The following is a 26,914-nucleotide window of genomic DNA, read 5'->3' on the forward strand; positions in this document are numbered from 1 at the left end:
ACACATTAATGTTCTCATTGTGCTTCTTATGCCATTTTAGTAAAAGGAATTAGTACATTTTTTTAGACCTTTGCAACTCATGATTGTAAATGTTGTACTACATTTGTAAATGTAATGAAATAGGGAGAGGATGGGGACTTTGCAGGTCGTTGGTGCCAAAAAAAATGGATATATCTAATTGTGGAAGAGAGGGAGAGGATGGAGCAACTCTCACCAAAGAAAGAAACAAAGATAGAGAGAAAAAGGGAGAAGTTAGACATGTTAATCTGGACCATAATCATTTTTACAATCCAAGCGTGGTGGGTAGGTTTGCCATATATATACGAGGGATGAAAATCTGTCCACTAGAAAACATATCAAACCTAAGGGTAGCAATCAGGTCGGGTTGGCGGGTCAGCATACCGCAACATGAACCCGACCCGTTTATTAAATGGGTAATCTGACACGCCATTTATTAACCCATTTAATAAACGGGTCAGGTTCGGGTAAACGGGTTGGCGGGTGGGGTACGAGTAAATGGGTTGGCAGGTGGGTCGGGTTCGGGTAAATGGGTTGACCTGCCCACCTAACACATTTATTAAATGGGTCAGCCAGGTTGGCGGGTTGGCATTCCCCTAACACGAACCCAACCCGTTTAATAAACAGGTTAGGCGGGTCAACCCGTTTACGACACGTTTAAGCCAAACCCGAACCTGGCTAAGAAGCGGGTTGACGGGTCATGTCATATTTTGCCACCCTAATCAAACCTACCTGAGGCACGAACTTCCTCCAAGTATGCACAAGTGAATTTTCTTCAGATATTCAAATATCTAAAATATACAATTTTTTTTTCAAATATATGAATTTTCTTTACACATTTGCAAATGTCGTTATGCTTTATGATTTTATTAAAAGGAGACATTTTGAGAACATTTTGCAACCCTGGGTTGTGAAGGTCCCAAAACGTGTACCTTTTTTAACTAAATACTTTTACGTTTGCTAATGTCTTGACATATTTGCTAATATGCTTTTGTTTGTGCCCCCTTATGCCATTTTAGTAAAAAGATTTCATACATTTTGGGACTGTTCTACTGTATTTGCATTGCGAATGTCAGGAAGGAAGGAGAGGACGGGGGCTTTGGTGTCTGAGGGATTTGGGGATCTGAGGACATGTGATAGTGGGAGAGAGGGAGAGGACGGAGGCTCTGTAATCGCCAGAGGGAGGGGATCTGCAGTAGCCAGTGCCGAAGGGAGGGAGAGGGTGAAGTTTGGCATGTCAATAAGGACCGTCCGATCATTCTTTACTATCCATGTATGGTGGGTAGGTGGCATATTTTGTAGTGGATATATATATATATATATATATATAGAGAGAGAGAGAGAGTCGTAACTAGAATTAATTATGTGAATATTGGGCGTTTGAGTTTCTCCCTAAGTACTAGCTTGAGCTAATTGGGCCGTCTCTCTCTCTCTCTCAAATCTCTGACGCCATGGATGAGCACCGACCCACCTTCGATTGCCTCCACCATTCCTTATGAAAAATGGTTCTCTTCCCCCGGAACCAGAAATTAAGGCGACCCAGATGCTCCTTCTTCCTCCGTTTCCGCCCCTTCGATCCTCTGTCTGATGCGTATCCTTCTGCATCATCCCCTCCTCCTCCCTCCTCCATTAGAGGAGCTCCGCGCCTAGACCCTTCCCCCGCTGGATCAGTACAATGCAGGTCCACATATCTCCTAGCATGAGAACCATCACAATTTCGACCACCAATGGCTTCCTCGACTTCATGAAGATAAAGTTGGCCGCGCGTCACATCTCTTACCGGACCCTCTTCCACACCATGCTCATCCTCGCCTTCCTCCTGCCCTTCGTCTTCATCTTGACGGCCGTCATCACGCTCGAAGGCGTCAACAAGTGCTCCTCTCTGGGTAAATTCACCTTCTTTCTAGTTTTTGGGGTTCAAATTGTTGGTTGGTGATGCTTTTTCAAGGATCGTGAATTTAAATTTGGTATGAATCCGTATTGGGTTAGAATCATGGTATCGATCAGTTTTCTTGATGTGGGTATCGGAAATTTCTATCCTTTTTTTCCGCTGGTTTCCTGTGTTTAGGCTGTTTAATCAAATATGTTGTTGGTTTTCGATTTTGGATTGATTTTAGGGAATTGTGATCGCTTGTTCGAATGGTCGGATGCTGGTCTTGAATCTATCTCAGTTTTATTGTGTTTTTTTTTTTCAGTATTTTTGAGCTGAGATTTAGTTGATACTAGGTGTGGGTGGATGTTAGTATTTTGGTCATTGAGCTTCTTGGACGATGAATGCTTTAACAGAGATCATGTGCAGCTAGAACGTGGTGCTGAACAAATTTAGATATTCATTTGGGGAGGGTGGTGGCAGAAATTTGCTGTTGATGATCTCTCTCTCTCTCTCTCGTTTGATATATATCTAAAAATTGTGGCTGACAAGAAATATCTATAAGCTATGATCCTTTGTAAATATTGATTTTAATTATTTTTTATTGATATCTGGTCAGAATTGAGCAATTGTCCATGTTTTGTTTGGGGGTCTTCATAGAAAGTTTTAGGCTGATACTAGATTTCAGGTTTATCGATTTCTATCTTTGCCGCTGTTGAAGTTAGATCTCGACCTTGCCTTATACAAGTTAGCTGATGAGAAGCACATTGGTGCGGCCTACTGTGAATAAGAGTATAATATGTGGCTTTTTCATTTTGTTTCAGATTGTTTAGGCAGGAGATGGGGACCAAGGTTTCTTGTGAGGTCAGATGATTCTATGGTGAGTCTTTATTTTTTCTTTGACTTTTTTATGCTCAGCATCTCAGCAAATTTTGATCTCGAAAAAAAAAAAGCTTTCTTTGTTCTTTTTCTTCCTTTCCTTTTAGAGGTCAATTTAATGGCACCGAGTTTGTCATATTTCAGTACTTTACCGCATCTTCTCATGCTGTTGCAGAAGTTGGTTGGAGATCTACATAAGCTGCTCAATGAAGTGAATGCTGAGGGGGTTCCAGATGGTCTAACTGTGCCAGCATCATTTGGTGAATTTGTTGCTGAAATAAAGAACAACCAGTATGATGCCAAGACGGTTGCCATCAAGTTAAAGGCCATGGTATGTTGTTCTTTGTTTTTCTTAGATTTAGCTTTCATGTTTATTTATTTCATGAATTATTTGGGATTTCTGACTCACAGTAGAAAAAGACCACCAAGGTTCTTTGTCTAAGAAGAGAAAGAAAAGGGTCCTGTATGCTTTGTCACTTGAATTTTGAGAATGTGCATCTTCTTTTCTGTATATATACACTTAGACATTTCTTCTGTGCCTGTGCTTATCCTTATCCAGAACAATGCTCATTGATCCATGTTATTTCATTGATTTTGGAAGGGAAGATCCTCCCTAGTCCGTAGACATAATTCTGCAGCAATATTTGTAACTGAGAGGAATTCATAGATCTGATCAGGTCATTTTCTTTGTTATCATGGAATTAAAATGAATCTCTGTTTTATTCTAGAAACATGGAAACTTTATTTAGAAACTTTATTTATGTTTTCAGAGTAAACCCTTTCATCATTGTTTTACTGAACATACTCGTGGAACTCAACAAACATGAGTTTCTGATGATAAAATCTGCATTTTGTACATTTCCATCCTAATGATGCGATCTTATTCTTACTAAATTTCTTTGAAGATTTTTTCTGACACTTGCTTTATCTATGTGGATATATTTTTATCAACGGATTGAAAGACACCTTCTAATAAAAAATGAAGTCAATAGTGGGTGCAAATAATATTTGCGTAGGTATTGAGTTTGTGTCAATTCTGTGCTGCCTGTTTGAGGAAACTCATCATGCAAAGCTTAGGGGGACAATGGAGCCTTTTTTTTTAATAAATAAAGTCTACTTGATGATCTCTCTAGTGGAATCTTCTTTGTGAAGTTGGCATAGCCCCAATCAGAGGTCATTCTTTGAGTTTTTGTTATCCATAAATGCTTAAAGTTTTGTTCTTGAATCTTGATTGTTGATGGGTGCACACACACACACACACACACACACACACACACACACACATATATATATATATATATACATATAGTAGGTGGTAGCTGCCTACCATTTTCTGGCCTACCACCAGTCTACCGAGTTTTTGAAGGGTTACTCCATGTTTTCCTTAAATCTGACGGTACAGATATGTTCTACATGCTTGATTTTATTGACTCTTGGATCATCCGACTCCGACACACAGGTAGGTTTTTATAAAGTTGATGGTCTAAAATTTTCATAAATATTCATGGCTTGAAAAGTAATGTTTATCAAGAAAACATGATCCATGTGTCGTTGCCTAGCAAATTGACCATGCCAAACACATCTGCAGGACCAGATTTGCGACCCCCCCCCCCCCCCCTGAAAATACCCGTTCCCTCGTGGTAGGCCTGGAATATATATATATATATATATATATATATATATATATATATATATATATATATATATATATATATATATATATATATGAGGGCAGTTTTTATGCAGTGATGCTGCAGACTGGGCCTGCAGCATCGTATTTGTTCACCATCCATTTCTTGCTTCTTCGAGATAGGCGGTGGTCTACTAGGTTGGCTAGCTACTACAGGTAACCCACCATAAATAAAAATAAAAAATAAAAAGATAAAACAACAAAGAAAAAGAGGATGATATTCGTCTTTCTCTTTTGGACAGTTCTTCCTTCCCTCTTGAGGATGCTCGAGAACTTCCTACTCTCTAATGCAGGGTTAAGATCGGAGAGGATTTAGATCTACAAGAGTTCGGACCAAATTTCAACTTTCAGTTAACTTTCCATTCCAAAAAATCTTGAAATCTCGTATTTTGATCAGATTTATTGCAAAACATGCCAAAAAATTCTTAGTTTTCATTGTTTTGGGAGAGATTAGTCTGTTCTTTTTCTCTTAGAATCTCCAGAATTCTGGACTCTTATGGAGAGGAAAATCTGCTGGTCTTTCATCAGATTCCTCCAGTTTCCTCTTGGTGTTTCTCTTGCTCAGGTTTTGCATTAGAGACCTAGTGGGAGGTTGTGTTTACACACCACACCTCTCTTGCTCTGTTTGTTTTGGTGGAGCTTTCTGTTTCTTTGTTGCTCCTACCAAATCCCAGCCCTACCTCACTCTGTTCCAGCAGATGAGCTGTTTCTTGTCAGCCCAATGCCACTTCTGCGGTTGTCGGCTTGGCCCTTTCTGTTTGTTTGCCTAAGTTGAACCAAATTGAAAATGTCGTATATTTCTTCTTTGTGAGAGTTAATTTGTGGAAATGGGAAACTTGAATAAATTGAACAAACGGGATAACTGACATTACTTTGGCAGGTAGATTTGAGGTCGCAGAGTTTCTTTGGAATCTGTAACGTTGGCATTTCTTTGTCTGGGGTTTTCTTGTTTTGTTTTTGCCCATGCATTTCAGTCTTTTGACTTGCACCAAAAAAAATTAGGATATTCATCCCAAGTCCAAATTCGAATTTTTAGAATCATACAAAAAATGAGAATTTCGTTGTGTATAACTGTTTAGTTATCCACTGCCGGTCCCAAGCCCGGATAAAGGAGGAGGGTTGCGGTAGGCCTGTGACAGCCAGCATAAAAACTTAGTCATACCCTATGAATATGAACCAATATGAGAATTTCGTTGGGGCGTTCCCTACTGAGCGACACGCTGTACTCTATAGGCCCAGAGGCAGTGATAAATGGGCAAGGGTTGCTAGGTCGTCGCCCGGAAGCGACGCGTCACACCGACGCCCGGGTGTGGTGTCAAATAGGCAAGGGTTCCTTCACTTTGTTGGACGGGTGGGGGTAAAGAAGTTAGTCCAAGATCATAAAATGAGGTTAGCCACTTGGAACATAGGATCTTTAACTGGTAAGTTGGTAGAGTTAGTAGATGTTATGTGTTGCAGAAAGATTGATATTTTATGTTTACAAGAGACCAAATGGGTAGGTGAGAAAGCAAAAGTGATAGAACCTTGGGGATATAAGATTTGGTATACAGGAATAAATAGGAATAGGAATGGAGTAGGGATTGTTATGAGTCGTGAGTTTATAGATAATGTAGTTGAGGTCCGTAAGAAGGGTGATAGGATTTTACTTATTAAATTAGTATTAGGTTCGGAGTTTATTAATATTATTAGTGTTTATGCACCTCAAGTAGGTTTAGATGATTCCATTAAGCGTCAATTTGGGAAGATTTAGATGGAGTAGTACAAGGGATATCTTATGGAGAAAGGCTTTTCATCGGCGGTGACCTTAATGGGCATAGAGGCATTAGTAGGGATGGATTTGAGAGTATCCATGGAGGCTATGGTATAGGAGAAAGAAACGAAAGTGGAGAAAGGATTTTAGATTTTGGTTTGTCCTATGATATGATCTTAGCAAACACTTGGTTTAGGAAGAGAGAGTCTCACCTAGTAACATTTAAAAGTGGGGTTAATACGAGTCATTTTTTCTTACTTAGAAAGAGAGATAGGGGTTGTTGCATCGATTGTAAGGTTATACCGGGAGAAAGTGTAGCTACACAACATAGAGTCTTAATTTTAGATCTTAGAATTAGACAATGCCACAAAAGGGATAGACATAAGATAGATCCTAGAATTAAGTGGTGGGCACTGAAAGGAGCTAAACAAGGAATGTTTGTAGAGAAGGTAGTTAAGGAAGCTGATTGGTGTCTCGAGGAGGATTCAGAATCAATGTGGAATAAGATAGCGGGTGGCATGAGAAAGGTGGCTAAGGAGGTATTGGGTGAGTCTAAAGGCGGTGCACCGCTAGGTAAGGATACATCGTGGTGGAATGAGGATGTCAAATTAGCTATTAAGGTTAAAAGAGAGTGTTATAGAAATCTAAGTAAGAGTCGTGATAATGAGAATTTGAAGAAGTATATGATAACAAAGAAGGAAGCTAAAATAGTAGTTCGGAACGCGAGGGATAAGGTATATAAGGAGGTTTATGACAAGTTGGATACCAAAGAGGGCGAGAAGGATATTTATAGGCTTGCAAAGATGAGAGATAGGAAATCGAGGGATCTGGGTATGGTTAGATGTATCAAAGATGAAACGCAAAGGGTTTTAGTCAAAGATGAGGAGATTAAGGAGAGATGGAAAGATTATTTTGATAAGCTATTTAATGAAAGTCATGCTCAAGATCTTGGAGACTTGTCCATTCCTTTTCATGAGATGAATAGTGACTTCATGTGCAAGATTCAAAAGAAAGAAATTGCAGAGGCTTTGAAGAAAATGAAATCAAGAAGGGCAGTTGGCCCAGATGGTATACCTATCGAGACTTGGAAATGCTTGGGAGAGAAAGATTTAGAATGGTTGACAAATCTTTTTAACAAGATTTGGCGGACAAATAAGATGCCTAATGAGTGGAGAAAGAGTACTTTGGTGCCTCTATATAAGAATAAGGGTGATATACAAGATTGCACAAACTATCGTGGTATAAAACTATGGAAGCTATACATCTTCTTAGACAACTTATTGAGAGAAATAGAGAGAGGAACAAAGATTTGCATATGTTTTTTATTGATTTGGAGAAGGCATACGATAGAGTACCTAGGGACGTTCTCTGGTGGACAATGATGAAGAAATGTGTTTCTCTCGAGTACATTAGTATAATTAAGGATATGTATGAAGGAGTAGTAACCAATCTCCGCACTTGTGGAGGGGCGACAACCAATTTTCCTATAACGGTTGGGTTACATCAAGGATCTGCTTTAAGCCCTTTCCTATTTGTTATAGTGATGGATGAGCTTTCGAGATCAATTCAAGAAAATGTGCCATGGTGTATATTGTTTGCTGATGATATTGTTTTGATTGATGAGTCTAGAGCTGGGGTTAATGCTAAGTTAGAATTATGGAGTCAGACATTGGAAGCACGAGGTTTTAAGTTGAGTAAGAGTAAGACAGAATACATGGAATGTCAGTTTAGTAAGCAACGAAGTAGTGATGGGAGTGTAGTGAAGCTTGGTGAGCAAGAAATATCGGTGGATGATTGTTTCAAATATTTGGGATCTATCATTCAAAAGTATGGAGAAATTGATGAAGATGTAAATCATAGGATAAAGGTTGGCTCGATGAAATGGAAAAGTGCAACTGGAGTATTGTGCGATCGTAGAATGCCATTGCGGTTGAAGGGAAAGTTTAACAGGACGACTATTAGGCCCACTTTACTATATGGTACGGAATGTTGGGCTGCCAAGAGACATCATATTCAAAAAATGAGTGTAGCTAAGATGCGTATGCTGAGATGGATGCGTTGAAATACAATAAAAGATAAGATTCGGAACGAAGAGATACGTAAGAAGGTAGGCGTTGCACCCATTGAAAATAAGATGAGAGAGAATCGTTTACGGTGGTTTGGACATATTCGGCGAAGGCCTAATGATGCTCCAGTTAGAAGGATGGAGAAATGGGAAAATATATTAGTTAAAAGAGGTCGGGGTAGGCCTAGGAAGACATGGATGGAGGTGATAGGAAAGGATATGAATGCTTCGAACCTCACCGAGGACATGGCATTGGATAGAAATGATTGGAGGAGAAGGATTCATGTGGAAGACCCAGAATGATTTTCTTTTTTGGTTCATATCGCCGACCCCAATTGTTTTGGGATGAAGGCGTAGTTGTTGTTGTTTGTTGTTGTATACAAAAAATGCCATTTATTTTCATTTTTCACTAGTAATTCAATTTGAAAATAAGTAGTTTCTCAAGCACATTATTTTTTCATTTTTTTTTTTGAAAATGGTGCTAAAGTTTCTTTAGAAATATGAAATCATATGGAATAAGTAAATGAAACTTCAGTTAATCTAGACAAGCTTTATCACATCGTGCCTAAGACTGAACTATCAAACTCTTGACATTTCTATCATTTTCATTTATTTATGACATTTTTGTCATGTAAATAAAGCATGCCATGTAAGTTTTTTTCTTTTCAAAATAAAGTTTATCCATTAATTCAACGTCAAAGAGATGTTATGCTACATAGCGATAACTCACCACCATAGTAAAAATAATGACACAAAACAACAATTATATGCAGCCGAGATTGAACAGTAAAAAAATTTACATCAAATATCCCACTACAAATTTTCCTGTTCTAGATTGTATTTTCCTGCCTCCAGTTCAAGCCGCTTTCAAAGGCATACATGATGCTTCTCGACTCTGCTACAACTGTTAAAGCCTGCAAACCAGATAAAACTATGTGCAGCTAATGAAGTAACGGTAACCCCAACTCCTTCACCTGCACACAAATGAGAGAGAGTGAGAGAGCAACTTTCCATTGGGGCTGCAGTGAAAAACTTGAGCAAGAAAGCCACCGACCAAAAAACTGGAGTAATCCAACAAGAGACCTATAGACTAGATTTCTTTATTTCTCAGAGTCTATCACAAGAATAACAAATTCATCGGAAAAGGGAGAAGAAAGTTACCAGCATGTTGAAATCCAGCCTGAATTCTAGCAGATCTAGATCTTCTTTGATATTAACCCAAGATTAGGGAGCTCCTAAGCATCCTCGGCAAGAAAAAGGATGAAAGTCGTTCTCTTCCCTCCAAAAGAGAAAGAGGTTTGTTTTCCTCTATTTTTTTTACTTGCTTTACCGGCAATACCTAGCCAACCCGGTAGACCACCTCCCAGCTCGAAAAAGCAAGGGCTGGACAGTGGACAGCAGAGCACTGCAGGTTGAGCCTTCAGCATCGCTGCATAAAAAAAATTCTCTCTCTCATATATATATATATATATAATAGGTGGTAGCTGCCTACCACCAGCCTACCCGGCTTTCGAAGTTTTTTTTTTCTATTTTTTTTCTGACCGTACAGATGTGATCTACATGCTTGATTTTATTGGAATCGTCCGATTCCGACACACAGGTAGGTTCTTATAAGATTTAAAATTTGATAGTGTACAATTTTCATAAATATTTAATTCTTAAAAATCATATTTTTTATCAAAAAAAACATGATCCAAGTGTCATTTCCTAGCAAATTGACCATGCTGAACACATCTGCAGGATCAGATTTGCGAAAAACAACTTGAAAACACTCATTTGTTGGTGGTAGTTTAAAAAAACGGTAGGCAGCTACCACCGTGAAGTATTCTACATGGGGGTCTTTCACATTATCCCTGTGGTAAAGGACGGCACACTTGAACTTGCATGGATTTTGGGCCATTGAATGATGCATGGACCATGGACCACTCACACACACACATAGTATGTATGTTTGTGTGTCCAATATTTTCTTAACTCCTTTTCTGATAATTCTATGATCTCTTTTTTCAATTTTCATTGTGAAAATGCCGAAGTAATGTTTTGTTCTCAATCTTATTTTTTGAAGTTTCATTTCCAAAATGATTGTCTTTGGTGATATATTCCTGATAAAAATGCTTAATTTTAAATTCTCTCAAGAAATTCTCTTACTGAGCAAATGTCAATGCTGGTACATTCACACATTAGGACCTATAACCTTAGCTTTTAATTTTTTTGTGACTATAGGTTGTTTTTAGGAGTGTATCCAAATTAATCCCTCTCTTATAGATACTGTTAAAAGTGTCCTTGCCTTTTTGTTAACCCTCCTAAAAGAGTTAACTCTTGTCCAGGTAGTAGGTGATGGTAACTGTCAAACTTTGCCCAAATTACCTTTTCATCCTTGAAGGTTGAATTTGTGAAATGCAATAATATAGGAAGCCTTTTGATATGGTTAATGAAGAGAAAAGGACATCTTTCGGAAAGCCAAATATAGGAGGGGCTATGTTGTCTTTGGCCCATAATAGGTACACTTGCTAGTCGGGCTGCAAGTGGATCAAGTATGTGTTAAAATATATGGTTATATATATATACTTATGTCTTTTGTAATGCCCACAGGGGCAATTTAATCTTTTTGTTCCTATGTCAATAGACATGTCCACTAGGGACATTTTTGAGTTTCTTTATTTTTTTTTTCTTATTTGATCAAGGGAAAAAAAGTCAAACCCCATAGAGTTGTTGGGACCCTCCGCAACGGTCATATTTATGACCGTTGGGGAGCTCCCAACGACTCTTTTTAGCCCCCTTTGGTCCCCATAGTTGTATAAATAGGGGTCAAAGACCCTCTCGTTCTTAATGTTTTTTCAAGCATTTTTCAATACATTGATTCTTTATAACATTGATTTTTTATGTGTGTTTGGTGATTGCCCTTTGTGGCTTGTTGTATTTTGCCCATTAGTGTCATCTTGTTTATGTTTTTTGCGCCTTATTTGTAGTCACTTTGTGACATTACTCTTGGCACTTGTATTTCATTACATGGTATCAGAGCCTCTAGATGTTTGAATACTGTTGGGACTCATTTTTGTATTATTTTTAAGTGTGCTTAAGTTTCACACACTTGTTATTTTTCATTTTTTCCGCAATAGCTAATAAAAATGCAAAGATTGATCTCATTCAAATTGAATGAGACCAACTATACAATGTGGGCGGCCGGTATGAAAAATAACCTTAAAGGCAAGAAACTTTGGGGATATGCATGTGGCACCATTCCAAAACCTCAATTAAAACTCACCATGAAAGAAGGAAATGAAGAAAGAGCCTTGAATGATAAAGAAAAAGCCAAGGTCATTCAAGAATACCAATCCAAAGTTGAAGATTGGGAGAGTGAGCATTCCAAAATATTGGCATGGTTCATGAACAATATGGATCTCAAAATTTGTGCTAATCTAGCTAAATTTAAAAAGGCAAATGAATCATGGTTCTTCATGAAAGATATATATATACTCAAAAGGACCTTGCTAGGCATTTCTTTTGCAAGAAAAAGTAAGAGGAACCATGCAAGGGAATATGAGTATTAGAGATTATTATAGTACTTTATACCCTTTATGGGATGATCTTGCTCTCCTTGAACCCCAATGGAAAAGAAGTGTTATTGCCATAAGGCAAGAGCAAATATATATATATATATATATATATATATATATATATATATATATATATATATATATATATAGAGAGAGAGAGAGAGAGAGAGAGAGAGAGAGATTTTCAATTCATTCATGGTCTTCGACCCAAATTTGAGCAACTAAGAGGATCTCTACTTTATAGGGCTTCAACTCCTCTTAGTGAAGTTCTTGTCAATCTATGCCAAGAAGAAACTCACTTGGCTCTTAAAAAAGATATTGATGAAGTTCATGCATTGTCTAAACCGAGAAATAATATGAGAACATATAAACCTCCTCATTTTTGGAAAATTAACTATAATAACAATAGTGAAGAAAGAAAAATGGTGTGTTTGGGACATCTTAGACCCGTTTGTCTTAAGCTTAAAAGAATGGTGGCTTCCGTTGGAGATAACCCAAGCAATTCAAACGAAGAACCAAAAAGGGTTGAAGACATCAAGGACTTCATTGCTCAACTTATAGAAGCACTTCAACAATTTATGAGAAACAACTCTTCCACACCTTCTATTTTCAGTGTCGCGATTTCATCAACTCCCTATATGTCTTTTTGGATTCTTGATTCGGGTGCCTCATTTCATATGAATGGAAAACCTTGAAAAAATGTTAAGCAAAGACAAAAAATTATATGTTTCAAAAATTAAAATTATGTCAAAACTCAATTTAAATATTTTTTTGGCTTCTCAAATATCCGATCTTGGTTATAATGTCTTTTTTTCACCTACAAATTGCTATGTATAGGATCTTCGCTCCGGGAAGCGGATTGGGCAAAGCTATGGAAGAGGAGACCTATATTATATGAATTTTTTGCCTGCCATCTAAATTTTTTTGTAATCATGTTCAATCTAAAGATGTTATCACTTGGCACAAAAGGCTTGCTCATCCTAGTGTCTCTAAGTTGTATATTTTTCCTTTCTTAGAAAAAATTTGTAATGAAAAGGAATTTACGTACAATGGTTGTATTCTTGGAAAAATGCATTCTCTTCATTTTCAACATAGCAACTTCGTATCTAAAAGACCTTTTGAGCTTGTGCATTCGGATGTATGAGGCTCGACACCTGTCATGTCTAAGGGAGGATATTCATACAATGTTGTTTTTATTGATGATTTCACTAGATACACTTGGGTTTATTTTCTTAAGTTCAAATCCAATGTTTTTTTCTATTTTTATAGAATCTCATATCCTTATTAAAAATTAATTTCAAAATAATATAGCTATTTTTATATCCGATTTCAGAGGAGAATACATGTCAAATTAATTCCAAAATTATCTCAAACAAAATGGCATTGTTTATCAAAGATCTTGCCTAAATACTCCTCAACAAAATGATCTTGTCGAAAGAAATCATAGACACCTTATTGAAACCACCAGAACTCTTCTCATTTTTAAAAATGTTCCAAGGAATTTTGGGGCCGAAGTTTCTTTTTCCGCAATATATCTTATAAATAGGATGTCATCTTCATCTTTAAAAAATGTTTTTCCTTTTGAAAGGTTGTTTAAAATGTCTTTGGATTTTAAAAGATTAAGAATTTTCGATTGCAAATGTTTTGTTCTCTTTCAAGGACAATACAAACTTTCACCAAAAGCTCTTGAATGTGCTTTTATTGGATATGGTAAAAATAAAAAAAGATATAGGTGTTATGATATTAAAAATAACAAACTTTATATTTCAAGAAATGTATGTTGATTATTCTTTTTTATTTGATTTATTACCTAGAAATGATTTTAAAATTTCTAATGATGTAATCTGTGATGATGAAATTGTTTGTGATAACGATTCTTTTCAAAGGGATAATTCTCCTAATGGCATTCATGTATATACTCGACGCAAGAGAAATGAGCATCAAAATGTTGTTGATATATATTTACAAAATCTCTCTTTAGATGACCAAGTAAAGGAACCCTTACCTAGATGATCCTCTAGAAGTGTTAGACCTCCACAAAAATTTGTATCATATAATTTTTTCTCAATTTATAGAGCTTGTCTAATGATGATCCATTTTCATCATGAGTCTTCAAACTTTAAAAAAGCTAAGCAGCATTCACATTGCGTAGATACCATGAAACTAGAATTAGAGGCACTCAACAAAGTTAATACATGGAAAATTGTAACTTTTCCTTTGGGAAAAAGGCTATTGGGTGTAGGTGGGTTTATAAAGCAAAAACTAAAAGTGATGGATCAGTAGAAAGATATAAGGCTAGGTTAGTTGCTGAGGGGTATTCTCAATAATATAAAATTAATTATGAATTTTTTTTGCTCTAGTTGCTAGGATGACTAGTGTAAGAACTTTAATAGCCTTAACATCTATCAAACAATGACCTATCTGTAAAAGTATCTCCAACAAGATACTAAGATCAAGACCTTAATATTCTTGATAATAAACTTGACACACATGCACAATAAGAACACTTTAGAACACTTGTGCACAAAAGCACAACTCACAAAATCTCACAAATGCACAACATAAAAAATATTGGAATAACTTTATTGAGCACTTGGGCTTTGACTCAAAGCCACGAGAAAATACAAAGGGGAGAGCTCCTATTTATAACAACCAAAAGGGGCCTTGGAGGGGCTCCACTCATAGACGTTGGAGGGGTCCAACGTCTATTTGAGTGGGCCCCCCAAGGTACCTTTTGGTACTTAAAAGAAAATAAAGAAAAAATAAAAAGAAAGAAAAAATAAAATTAATTTACAATCACATTCATAAAAATGAATGTGCGTAAAACAGTGGAAAAGACTAAACTACCCCTATGACTAAACAAATAGAAATATATATTTTATATATATAATAAGTAGATACATATACATATATATTAATATATGTATATGTATTACCTTATATATATATAATATATATATTACATTACATGATTAATTACATAATTTAACATTATCTACCAATCGAATGTCAAAAATGTCTTTTTAAATGGAGATCTTTATGAAAAAGTCTATATGGATCATATGTCGGGTCTTAAGATAGAAAAGAAAAAAATCATTAAACTTAATAAAACTCTTTATGGTCTTAAACAAGCCCCAAAAGGTTGATATGACTGCTTTAGTAAAGTTGTTCTTGATTGTGGGTTTACTTCTTGTTATACTGATACTGTTTTTTTTTAAGAATGCACCTAGAAAGGGTTTTTCTTATGAGATGAACCTAGAAGGGGTTTTTCTATGTCTTTCGGTCCTACGAAGGTTTTCCTCACTTTGAGGAGCAGTCCCACTATCATCATCATATCTTTCGAGGGCACTTCTGAAAGTATTTCTATCTCTATGAGTGTAGGTTATGGGATCTCTATGCGGTTCTTCATTGACATGTTGATGAAATGAAGAGGACACAAGACTGGTTTCATTATCACTTGAGTCATTCTGATTCGACTCATCATCACTAGTTTCATCACCTTCAGTTAACAGATCAAACAGAAAAGAATAGTCTACATTCTCGTCATTAGATTCAAATTTTTCGAAACCACTGAGACTTTCCAAAAAGCTTACATTTCTGGAAACATATAGTTGATCATTTTTAATATCATAACACAAAAAACCCTTTTGAGTTTCAGAATAACCAAGAAAGGCACAAAGAATGGCCTTAGGGGAGAATTTGTCATTTTTATCAGTAAGGACAAACCATTTGCATCCAAACACCCTTAACCTGCTATAATCAGGTTCTTTTTTGTACAATCTTTCAAATGGGGAAACCTTGTTCAAAATTTTTGATGGGAGTCTATTTATGAGATAGACCGATGTAAGGGTTGCTTCAGCCCAAAGTCTTTTCGGAATATTCTGTGAAATGAGCAAGGTTCTAGTTGTTTCAATGATATGCCTATATTTTCGTTCTGCCAACCCATTTTGTTGTGGGGTTTTTGGACATGATTTTTTATGGAGAATACCATGACTTTCAAGATAACTTTTGAATTCATTGGAAAGATATTCGCCACCGAAGTCGGTTCTAAGAATTTTTAAACTTCTATTGAATTGATTTAAAATCATCATATGAAATGTTTTAAAAATCGAAAAAACTTCATGTTTATGTTTAAGAAAATATATCCAACTAAATCTAGTGTAATCGTCCACAAAAATAACATAGTATGAGAAACCTCCTTTAGATATCACCGGAGCCGGACCCCATACATCGGAGTGAACAATTTCAAAAGATTTTGTTGTAAACATGGATCTTTGAGTAAAAGGTAGGCTTTTCATTTTTCCTAGAATACATTCGTTACATACAAATTTTTCATTACAAAGATGCTTAATAAAAGGCAAATAAGAGATTTTAACAATGTTGGGATGCCTCAATCTCTTATGCCATACAATATCTTTGTTTTGAGCAACATTACAAAATTGGTTCTTGAGAATTTGGAGAAAATCAACATAGTAGAGGTCTCCTCTCCTAGAGCCTTCCCCAATCAACTTCCCAGACTGGCGATCTTGTATCCAACATTTATTAGAAGAGAATTTTATATCGCAACCATAGTTCGAGAGTTGAGAAACCGAAAGTAAATTTAAGTTTAGTTTTGGTATAAGACGAATTTTTGGAATAAAGAAGTCTTGTTTTTCAAAATTGCCCATTCCTTTAATTTCAAGAGGTGTTCCATCCGCCGTTGAGACAGAAGATGCAAGAGAATTTTTAGAAAAATCGAAAAGAGAATAAGCACTTGGAGTCATGTGAAATGATGCACCGGAATCTAGGAGCCAAGATGCCTTACCGAGAGATGAGGAGGATGATATAGCACCTCCGGAAATGCCTCATTTGAGAAGAGGTTGTAGAGCATCCACAATTTGTTGAAGGGAAAGAGGCTCATTTGATGAAAAAGGTTGTTCCTCTGGTTGGGATGCCATAGCCGCGACAAGTATTTTCTTCCATTTGGGGCAAATGGGTTTAATATGCCCGGGTTCTTTACAAAAGTGGCAAGTTAATTTACTATAGTCTCTTTTGTCATATCGATCATTTCCTCCTTGACCTTGATTTTTAAAATGAGGGGGTTTGTAGGCCTTCATATTATTCTCGGGTCTTGACAGAGCATTAACCCCTTCATAATCATTTCGAGAAGAAGGTGTAGCAAGGATGCTAGGATTATTCTTACTAATCCCCATACGGGTTTCCTCACCACTTAGCTTAGTGATTACATCTTCGAGAGAGGGAGATGTAAAGGCAGATAGAAGAGAAGACCAAATTTGCTCAAATTCGGGTCTAAGACCATTTAAAAAATTGAAGAATCGATCTTCTTCTAGTTGTTTGTCTTAACTCAATTGCTTCTCCGCTTCATTTTGGTTCGAGCATAGCAAGCTCGTCCCAAATAGATGATAGTTCGGCAAAATATTTCCGAATAGACAAATTGTTTTGTTGAAGGGTCAATGCCTTCTTTTGGAGGTAATACTTGTGTGATAAATCCTTTGAAGTATACATTTTTTCAAGGTACAACCAAGCTTTGGAGGCCTTTTTGAACTTAATGATGTTGGCGTTGATCTTGGTTTCTACGAACGAAAAAATCCAAGACAAGATCTTGAAGTTCTTCATCTCTCACTCATCATGCTTTTTTTGAATAATCTTCTAGGGCTTTTTGTCTATCTTCCCCCTCAAGAATCTTAATATCCCATTTTTCAATGATTGTAAGTTTGGGTTCGGGTTCCGGTTCCGGTATTAAACCTTGAATGTACCCCCAAAGACCCTTTCCTTTGATATAAGCTTCCATATTTCCGGCCCAAACATGATAGTTTGAACCACTGAGTTTAAAACCAAGGGAGAAGTGAGAGTCTTTTTCACCCATTAGAGAGGGTAGAAGATAAAAAATAACACGTACCTCAAAAGATTTTCAAGTCTTTCTTGATAAAAGAGGCTTTTAAAATATTGCCCGAAGAAGATGATCCACTATAAATTCCAATAGCTTGAAGGCACGTTTTTCGAGGCACTTCAAAAATAAAGAGATGCATGATTTTCCTTCTTCAACGAGGCTCTGATACCATGTAAAAATATCTCCAACACGATACTAAGATCAAGACCTTAATATTCTTGATAATAAACTTGACACATATGCACAATAAGAACACTTTAGAACACTTGTGCACAAAAGCACAACTCACAAATGCACAACGACATAAAAAATATTGGAATCACTTTATTGAGCACTTGCCCTTTGACTCAAAGCCATTAGAAAATACAAAGGGAGAGCCCCTATTTATAACAACCAAAAGGGGCCTTGGAGGGGCTCCACTCATAGACGTTGGAGCCCCTCCAACGGTCACAAATGTGACCGTTGGAGGGGCCCAACGTCTATTTGAGTAGGCCTCCCAAGGTACCTTTTGGTACTTAAAAGAAAAGAAATAAAAATAAATAAATAAAATTAATTTACAATCACATTCATAAAAGTGAATGTGCGTAAAATAGTGGAAAAGACTAAACTACCCCTACAACTAAACAAATAGAAATATATATTATATATATAATAAGTAGATACATATGCATATATATTAATATATGTATATGTATTACCTTATATATATTACATTACATGATTAATTACATAATTTAACATTATCTACCAATTGAATGTCAAAAATGTCTTTTTAAATGGAGATCTTTATAAAAAAGTCTATATGGATCACATGTCGGGTCTTAAGATAGAAAAGAAAAAAATCATTAAACATTATAAAACTCTTTATGGTCTTAAACAAGCCCCAAAAGGTTGATATGACTGCTTTAGTAAAGTTGTTCTTGATAGTGGATTTACTTCTTGTTATACTGATACTGTTTTTTTTTTTTAAGAATGCAGGGGACCACATAACTGTTTTATTGTTATGTGTTGATGATATGATCATCACTGAAAATGATAAAAGGGGCATTGAGTCTATTAAAAATGTTCTTAAAAATAATTTCAATATGTTTGACCTTGGATTTCTAAGGTATTTTTTAGGCATTGAAGTTGCATATTCTTTTAGAAGATATGTTCTTTCTCAAATGAAGTTTACATCAGATATTATTGCAAAGTCTGAATTGACTAACGAAAAGAAGTTGGAGACTCAAGAAGTAATCAATGCTAAGATGAAAGTTAATGATGGAACTCCTTTATAAGACCTCACTCTTTATCGTCAATTGATTGAATCACTAACATATTTGTCTATTACCCAGCCAGAAATTGCTCATGCCGTTTACAGTGCAAGTCAATTTCAAAATGCTGTTACTACCATTCACATGGCTGCTCTCATGCGAATTATCAGATATATGAACGAATGGATTTCACTCCATCTATTTCTCACTTTTATTTGTGAAACCAACAAAGACCAAACAAATTTGACTGGCTAATTCTCATATACAAATGCGCATGTGGAGCCTATATTCTTTATCCAGGTTGGACTTGGATCTAGGTGAAAACCTTGTAGTCAAGAAGTTCTCTATTCCTGTTCTTGAAGCCTTGAACAATGGGAGCAAGTAAGTTCACTTGAAGCGTACACAACACATTAATAGGTCTGGATTAGGTGCAATTATGGATGTGTACAAATTTAATGTGGTTTGGTCTTGGTCGAAGATTCAATCAGAGCTTATGGCCAACCTTTGATATCTGGTAATTAAAATTGAATAAGTTCATATTAGCATACCTAGATCATGAACATGCATTTCCTAGACCATCGTCTAGTTTTCTTAACATTCAATTAGGCCAAACCCAAATTTGGGTTTATGTCCAGCATGAACAATTAAGAAAGTGCTAGAAAACTGGGATGGATCAACACAACATCCAACCCACCCATGGCCCTGAAAGTTTTTCATCTGTACCTGTATTGAGAAAGAGAAGAGAGAGAGAGAGAGAGAGAGAGAGAGAGAGAGAGAGAACCCAAAAGATCGATTGCGGCTGTCACGATTTCTTCCTTACAGAAATCGTGACCTAATGCTTGTATTAATACACTTAAGTGTACACAGTGGGTCGGGTCGGGTCTGGTGTAATATCCGAACCCAGATACAAATAAAAAACATGCTTATACAAGAATGAACTCGGGTCTGGGCTAATGCATGAGTGAATTCGGGTCTGGTACAGGATCCAGACCCGAAATACTATTCACCTTTTTCACCCCCCCCCAAGTTGATCATGGTTATGGACCATGCACAACTTGCCTTTAAGCGTCCAAAAACGATCCTTTGTTAACCCTTTCGTAAATAGGTCCGCAACTTGTCTTTCAGTATTGACGAACTCAGGCTCAATCTCTTTTTCTTCAACTTTCTGTCTCACAAAGTGTTGGTCAATCTCAATGTGCTTAGCACGACTGTGATGTACTGGATTGAATGACATGTTTATAGCACTTTGGTTGTCACATATCAAGATAGTGTGGGAGATCTTTTCTCTTACTTCAGTCAGTAGATGTCTGATCCATGTGACTTCGGCAGTAGCAGCAGCTATAGATCTATATTCAGCCTCAGTACTTGATCTAGCGATATGTAAGGAAACGACTTTGAATATATTAGGTTCAATAATGAACCAATACACATGCACATGAAGTGCGAATATACCCACTAAAGGGGAAAACACAAGCACATAATGTGCTAACATATAAACCCACAAAGGGGCAAAAATGCCTATAAGGCATAAGTTGATATTATTAAAAAGAGGAAGGGTGTAACACCCATTACATGGAGCAAAAGCTCCTCAAAAGGAGTAGTAAATACCAAGGGGAGAGCCCCTATTTATACTCTCAAAGGGACCACCTTGGGGGCTCCCAAAGGAGACGTTGGAGAGCCCCCAACGGTCACATTTGTGACCGTTGGGGGCTCCCAACGTCTCTATTGGGAGGCCCCCAATATGGTACGAAAAACAAAAAATAAAAAACTAAAAAACAAAAAATAAAAGAAATATTACAATGCATATTCCAATTGGAATATGCGTAAAATGACAAATTACAAGAATACCCTTGAGGGTATTTTAGGAAGATAATATATATATTTATATATATATATATATAAATAGAGATACGTATACATATATATGTATACGTATCTGTATATATATATATAAATATATATATGTACATTTAAGGATTATATTTCAACATACATATATGTGTACGAGTACACATATTTTAACACGATAGCCTTTTGTTTTCTACTGCTCCAAGAGACTAAATTTCTTCCAATGAAGGCACAATATCCTTAAGTAGATCTTCGTTCATCAGGATCTCCTGCCCCGTCTTCATCACAATATACAGTGAGTCTATGCTCATCTTTGCCATATGGCTGTGGTATGTCAATCCATCCCCAATAGTCCCTTTCAGATATTTAAGGATCCTCTTGACAACTTCCATATGTCCAGTATGTGGCGCATGCATAAATTGAGACACTTGATTGACTGAATAAACAATATCAGGTCTAGTGAATGTGAGGTACTGTAACATTCCTATTATGCTTCGATACTTGGTGGGGTCATCACACAGATCTCCATCATGAACGCTAAGTTTTTGATGAAGCACACTCGGAGTTCCCAGAGGTTTGTAGTCTTTCATGCCTGCCTTGCGGAGAACATCTACGATGTACTTGTGCTGAGTGAGTGTCAAGCCATGAGCCTGATTATCAACTTCTTCACCAAGAAAATAGCGCAGAGCTCCAAGATCTTTCATTTTGAACCTCTGACCTAGTAAGTCTTTTACTTCTTGGATGTGGGCCGCAGAGTTTCCTGTGATAACAATATCATCGACATAAATTAATAACAGAGTGGTCACAGTCTGACCTCTGAAAATAAGCAATGAGTGGTCCAGCATGGAACGTGAAAATCCATGTTTCTGAATCTTTAGTGAGAAGCTATCAAACCAAGAGCGAGATGCTTGCTTCAAACCATAGATAGCTCTTTTTAACCTGCACACATGAGTTTTACAATTTTGTTCTTGATATCAAGGGGGTTGCTCCATGTACACGTCCTCCTTCTAGTCCCTATGCAAGAAAGCATTTTTTACATCAAGTTGACTCAACTTCCATCCATGTTCAACAACTAGAGAGATAATAATCCGAATTGTTCACATTCTTACAACCGGAGTAAAAGTCTCATCATAGTCTTGCCCTGCTTCTTGAGTGAATCCTTTTACCACAAGCCTTGCCTTGTATCGTTCAATGGTTTCATCTGGCTTGTACTTTATCTTGTAGACCCATTTACATCCGATAATATTTTTGTCAGGCGGTCTGGGAACAACTTCCCAATTTCTACATTCATGCAAAGCTTGCATTTCATCATTCATGGCTTCTACCCACTTGGTAGAAGTGGTTGCCTGGTAGTACATAGTGGGCTTATCTTCCTTATTGAGAGCAGTTAAAAAAAGTTGAAGATCCAAGGAAAAGTTGTTATAGCTAACCCACCTGTCAATGGGATGTCGTATGCGGCTCGATTTTCTGACCTCAAAAGTGTGAGAATGAGTCAGATTGCTGGCTGAGACATGATCTGAATGGTTTGATGTTGTCGGTCTCTGTCTAGAATAAACAATGCCTTTGTATCTGCCCGGTACTTTTTCTGAATTCTGTGGCCCTAACGTCTCAGTGTTTTCAGACATCTCTTCTTCTTGCTGCACGCAATCTGATGAACATGCTTCACTAGAGCCAGCAAAAAGTTCTGAACTCAACCAAGGATAGTAAACTTCAGTTGGTATATTCGTTGCATCAACTTTGTCATCAAAATTTTGTTCATCAAAGACAACATTTCTTGAGATTCTGATACGTTTGTTGGTGGGATCATAACACCTATATCCTTTGTAGTCATCTGCGTATCCCACAAACCTACACTTCTGGGCCTTGTCTTGAAACTTGTTTCTCAGGGACCGATCAATATGCACATAACAAACACATCAAAAAACACGCAGATCATTATAACTAGGATGAGCTCCAAAGAGACAGTGATAAGGAGACTTATTTTCCAGAACGACCATCGGCAATCTATTTATCACATGCACGGCAGAATGAAAAGCTTCTGTCCATAGGTTGATGGGAAGATTGTTGTCATGAAGCATACTCATGGCACTTTCAACGATATGTCTATGTTTTCATTCAGCAATCCCATTTTGTTGAGGAGTGTGAGGGCATGACACCCTTCTTCTTATTCCGTTATTTCGAAGAAAAGAAATAAAATCACGGGATGAAAATTCCACACCTCCATCACATTGGAAAAACTGAATGGACTCAGAAAATTGGTTTTTAACCAAGGAAAGGAAATTTTGAAACAAAGAGAAGACTTCTGGAAATTTTGAAACAAAGAGAAGACTTCTGACTTATTTTTTATGAAATATATCTAAGTGTATCGAGAATAACTATCAACAAAGATTAGATAATATCTGCTTCCAGATCCAGAGACAATTGGGGCGGGTCCCCACACATACTGCTCTCATCCCCATTAAGACTTTCTTTTGGAATGAGATTATTAGAAACAAGTTTCTCAATAAAATGACTCCCACAATGTCCTAACCTACTATGTCATATGAATGACTTATTACATTCAGAGATACTAAAAACACTAGCAGAATAGGATGAACACAACTTTGATGAAGGCTTCAAAATCAGGTGAGAAGGGCGAACATCATGGCATGAAGCTTCTTCAAAGACATACATGTTGCCTCGTCTCTTTCCTTCAACGAATGTTTCCTTCATGCGTAGGTCCTTGACCTGCACAGAGAAGGGAGTGAATTCAACTGAAGCATTATTATCATCAATAAGTTTGGAGACGATGACAATATTTTTCTTAATGTCAGGAGCATGAAGAACGTCAGAAAGAGTAAGAGTGGAATGTGACATGGGAATGACAGTCTTTCCAACATGAGAAACAGGATGGTGGGATCCGTCTCCAGTGACAATCTTACTTTTTCCGAAATAAGGAATAGGGTTAGAAATTTTACCTGCATCGCCGGTTACATGAGTTGCTGCCCCTGAATCGACAAACCAGGTGCCTTCATCACTCTGCTTCAATTTTAACTCTGACAAGGTAGATATCAACAATTCTTTAATCTCTCCACTGTCTCTGGTATTTGAGAACTTTCTTTTGGTTTATGTCTGTAGACCCTTTCCTTTATTCTCTGGATTATGCCAACAATTCGCCTTGATATGCCCCTTCTTGTTACAAAGGAAGCAAGTAGGAATGGGTCTTGGTCCCTGCACATAAGTTAACATGTTTGGAGTGGGAAGCAAACCATGCCCTCCGTGTCCACTTCGCTCTTGTCCTCCTCGTCCCCGTCCTCTACCATAAGTCACTCCTGTAGTCAAAACTTCTTGAGTATTTGGATGATTATGAATTTCTTCAGAGTCATTTCATACTGGATCAATTTGGCTCGTAGCTCATCGAAGGTAGGAAGAACAGGAAGGCACAATAGTGAAGTAACTATCATATTGTAGTCAGATCCCAATTCACTCAGAGTTTGTTGCACCATGTCATTATCACTAACGGCACACCCTATAACTGCAAGCTGGTCTGAGATGATCTTTATCTTGTTCAAATATTCCATGATGGTCATAGAATCTTTTCTTAGCAACTGAAATTCCCTTTTCAGAAAAACAACCCTTGCTTGAGAAACTTGCGAATACGTTTGAATCAGTCGTTCCCAGAGTTGCAGCGCTGTACAGTTGTCAGGAATGGCAACAAGAATCTCTTGAGACAAAGTTGATGTGATGTATGCAACAATTGATTGATCTTTCCTTTCCCAATTGAGAAATTCAACATTTTTGACATACACGATTGAACTCGCCCCTTTATCATCTTTTTCTTCTCTCGGGACAAGTTCTGGTGAGACTGAAGTGGTTCCATCCAGGTGACCTAAGAGGCCTTGACTTCTTATGAAAGGAATAATGTCTCTTCCAAATCAAGAAATTTGAAGTGTTTAACTTTTCAGAAACAAGCTGGTTGAGAAAACTTGAAGAAAGGTTTGATTGAGTGTGATAAGGATCCATTGAGAATAAGAATCAACAGGAGTATGCACGAAAATTTTTAATCCCCTCCCTCTATTTTTTTGGAACAGAGGGTCGTAAATTGACAGAATCGAAGGATGCAGGAACTGATGTTCAACTTGTGAAAACTGATATTCAACGACTTGTGAAAAAATACCTTCACACGTTAAATATATCTCTCCCTTTTTGACAAACGTAGAAACAAGTAATCAAAGGATAGATTTCACAGCGAAGCAATGAGAAATCATGGGAAAACTGTAGCATTCGAATATGAAATCATGGGAAAACTGCAAACTGTAGCATTCGAATATGTAGATATAGATTTTGAAAGATAGGGCAACAAGCAAAAGATGATCGAACAATGGATAATAGTGGTTCTCGTGAATGGGTTCACGTGAATCAGTTCACCTGGAATCCCTTTCACGTGAATCTATACACTTGGAATCATGTAGCCCCCCTTTTTCACGATTTGGGTTCTCGTGAATGGATTTCACGTGAATCACAGATTGACAGAGGTAGTCCCACGCGAGATGTGAGAACGCAGGGGACTTCAGAAAAGGGGGAAAAGAAAAGGTAGACAAGGAAGGGGAGTAAGAGAGGAACGAAGAACCTTGGATTTTCAGATCGTCGAAGCAACCGAAATTCCTTTTCAGCCTTTAGGGGATCTACGCTTTGATACCATGAAAGTTTTTCATCTGTACCTGTATTGAGAGAGAGAGAGAGAGATTGTGGCTGTCACGATTTCTTTTTTACAGAAACCGTGACCTAATGCCTGTATTAATACACTTAAGTGTACAAAGTGGGTTGGGTCGGGTCTGGTGTAATATCCGAACCGGATACAAATAAAAAACAGGCTTATACAAGAATGAACTCGGGTCTGGGCTAATGCATGAGTGAATTCGGGTCTGGTACAGGATCCAGACCCGAAACACTATTCACCTTTTTCAGGCTCTACCAGACATGCAATCATATGGCGAAGATTGACAGCCACATGTTGCTTCTTATGCTCATCAGTTCTCAAGACATTTTACCGTGTGCTTTTCAAAACTATCAACAACAGCACTTGAAGATGCATAGCGAGGGGTGTTCAGTGTTTTGAGTTGTAATGGCATAGTACAAGATTCCTGGGACTAAATATTTAGCTTCCACATAAGGACAAATAACATTTATATGTAGCCTTTGTTACTGCACATGTGTCTCACATATCTGCCGAATGGCTTAATCTTGAGGTTTATGAGTAAAGATGGTGCCTCTAGCCAAACTTGTTATTCTGAACATCCAAACACACCTATCAGAAGTAGAATAGTATGCCTGATACTATTTTTCAGTAGTAGATATCTTTGGCATTTAAGGTTACACACAGGAGAATGATCTTATAATTTCTACTTGTTTTGTGACTGGGGTTTTAGTTCTGCATTTTGACTAGTGTATTAGCAGCATCAACTTGAAACCGAAGAAATATAGCTTTCTTAGTGCTTATAACTAACTTGGTGGTCATTATGGCTGTCAATGAACTTTATTTTGGTGTACACTCAACGTGACCTACCTCCACCTTTCTTCTATTTCATAAGACAAGTGGGCAAACCTGTATGTCTTTAATTGGGTTGGATGTGAAACAAAAAGAATGGTCTAACCTAATTAACACATTTTATCTGATATACAGCACTAAAACTTGGCCAAACCTGGACTTAAAGTTATGCTCTATGATGCTTCAGTCAGGTCCCTATGAATATATCTGATCTGACCCAATTCATATAGTGGACCCAGTTGCTCATTTAAAAGTTCCAGCAACACATAACATATGTGAAGTTTTACCTCTTGCCACAGAACAATTTACTAACCGTCATGGCTACTTGCATTTTCCAGATCACTGAGATCTGGTACATCTGAGACAAATGCCATGTTAAAAATCTAATTTGAGTTAGACAAGATGCTAGTTTGTTGGAACACCTCAGATGTGTATTAGCATTCAAATGTTCTGATCTATCTAAATCTGTTGTCTTTTAAGTAGGGTGATGATACGGCTCTGATTTCAGCCTATTGGCAGACTGCTAGATGATCCATTGTTCTGTGTCTTTCTCAACCAGTGTTCCTT

At 37.2% G+C, this 26,914-nt stretch overlaps 1 protein-coding gene across 1 annotated transcript in view; it reads left to right on the plus strand.

The window, feature by feature from the left end:
• Window positions 1–1,392: 1,392 nt before the first annotated feature.
• LOC149818794 (putative galacturonosyltransferase 13) overlaps window positions 1,393–26,914 on the plus strand; it is a 36,162-nt gene continuing 10,640 nt past the window's right edge. The window contains exons 1-3 of the mRNA XM_089985483.1: window positions 1,393–1,904; window positions 2,713–2,768; window positions 2,943–3,098. Of these exons, the coding sequence (XP_089841609.1) occupies window positions 1,694–1,904; window positions 2,713–2,768; window positions 2,943–3,098 (423 nt within the window). The 5' untranslated portion in view covers window positions 1,393–1,693. The remainder of the gene's footprint in view (window positions 1,905–2,712; window positions 2,769–2,942; window positions 3,099–26,914) is intronic.

Source organism: Nuphar pumila, chromosome 13 (genome assembly GCF_984573655.1).
Source record: "Nuphar pumila chromosome 13, dmNupPumi1.hap1.1, whole genome shotgun sequence".
Classification (NCBI taxonomy): domain Eukaryota; kingdom Viridiplantae; phylum Streptophyta; class Magnoliopsida; order Nymphaeales; family Nymphaeaceae; genus Nuphar; species Nuphar pumila.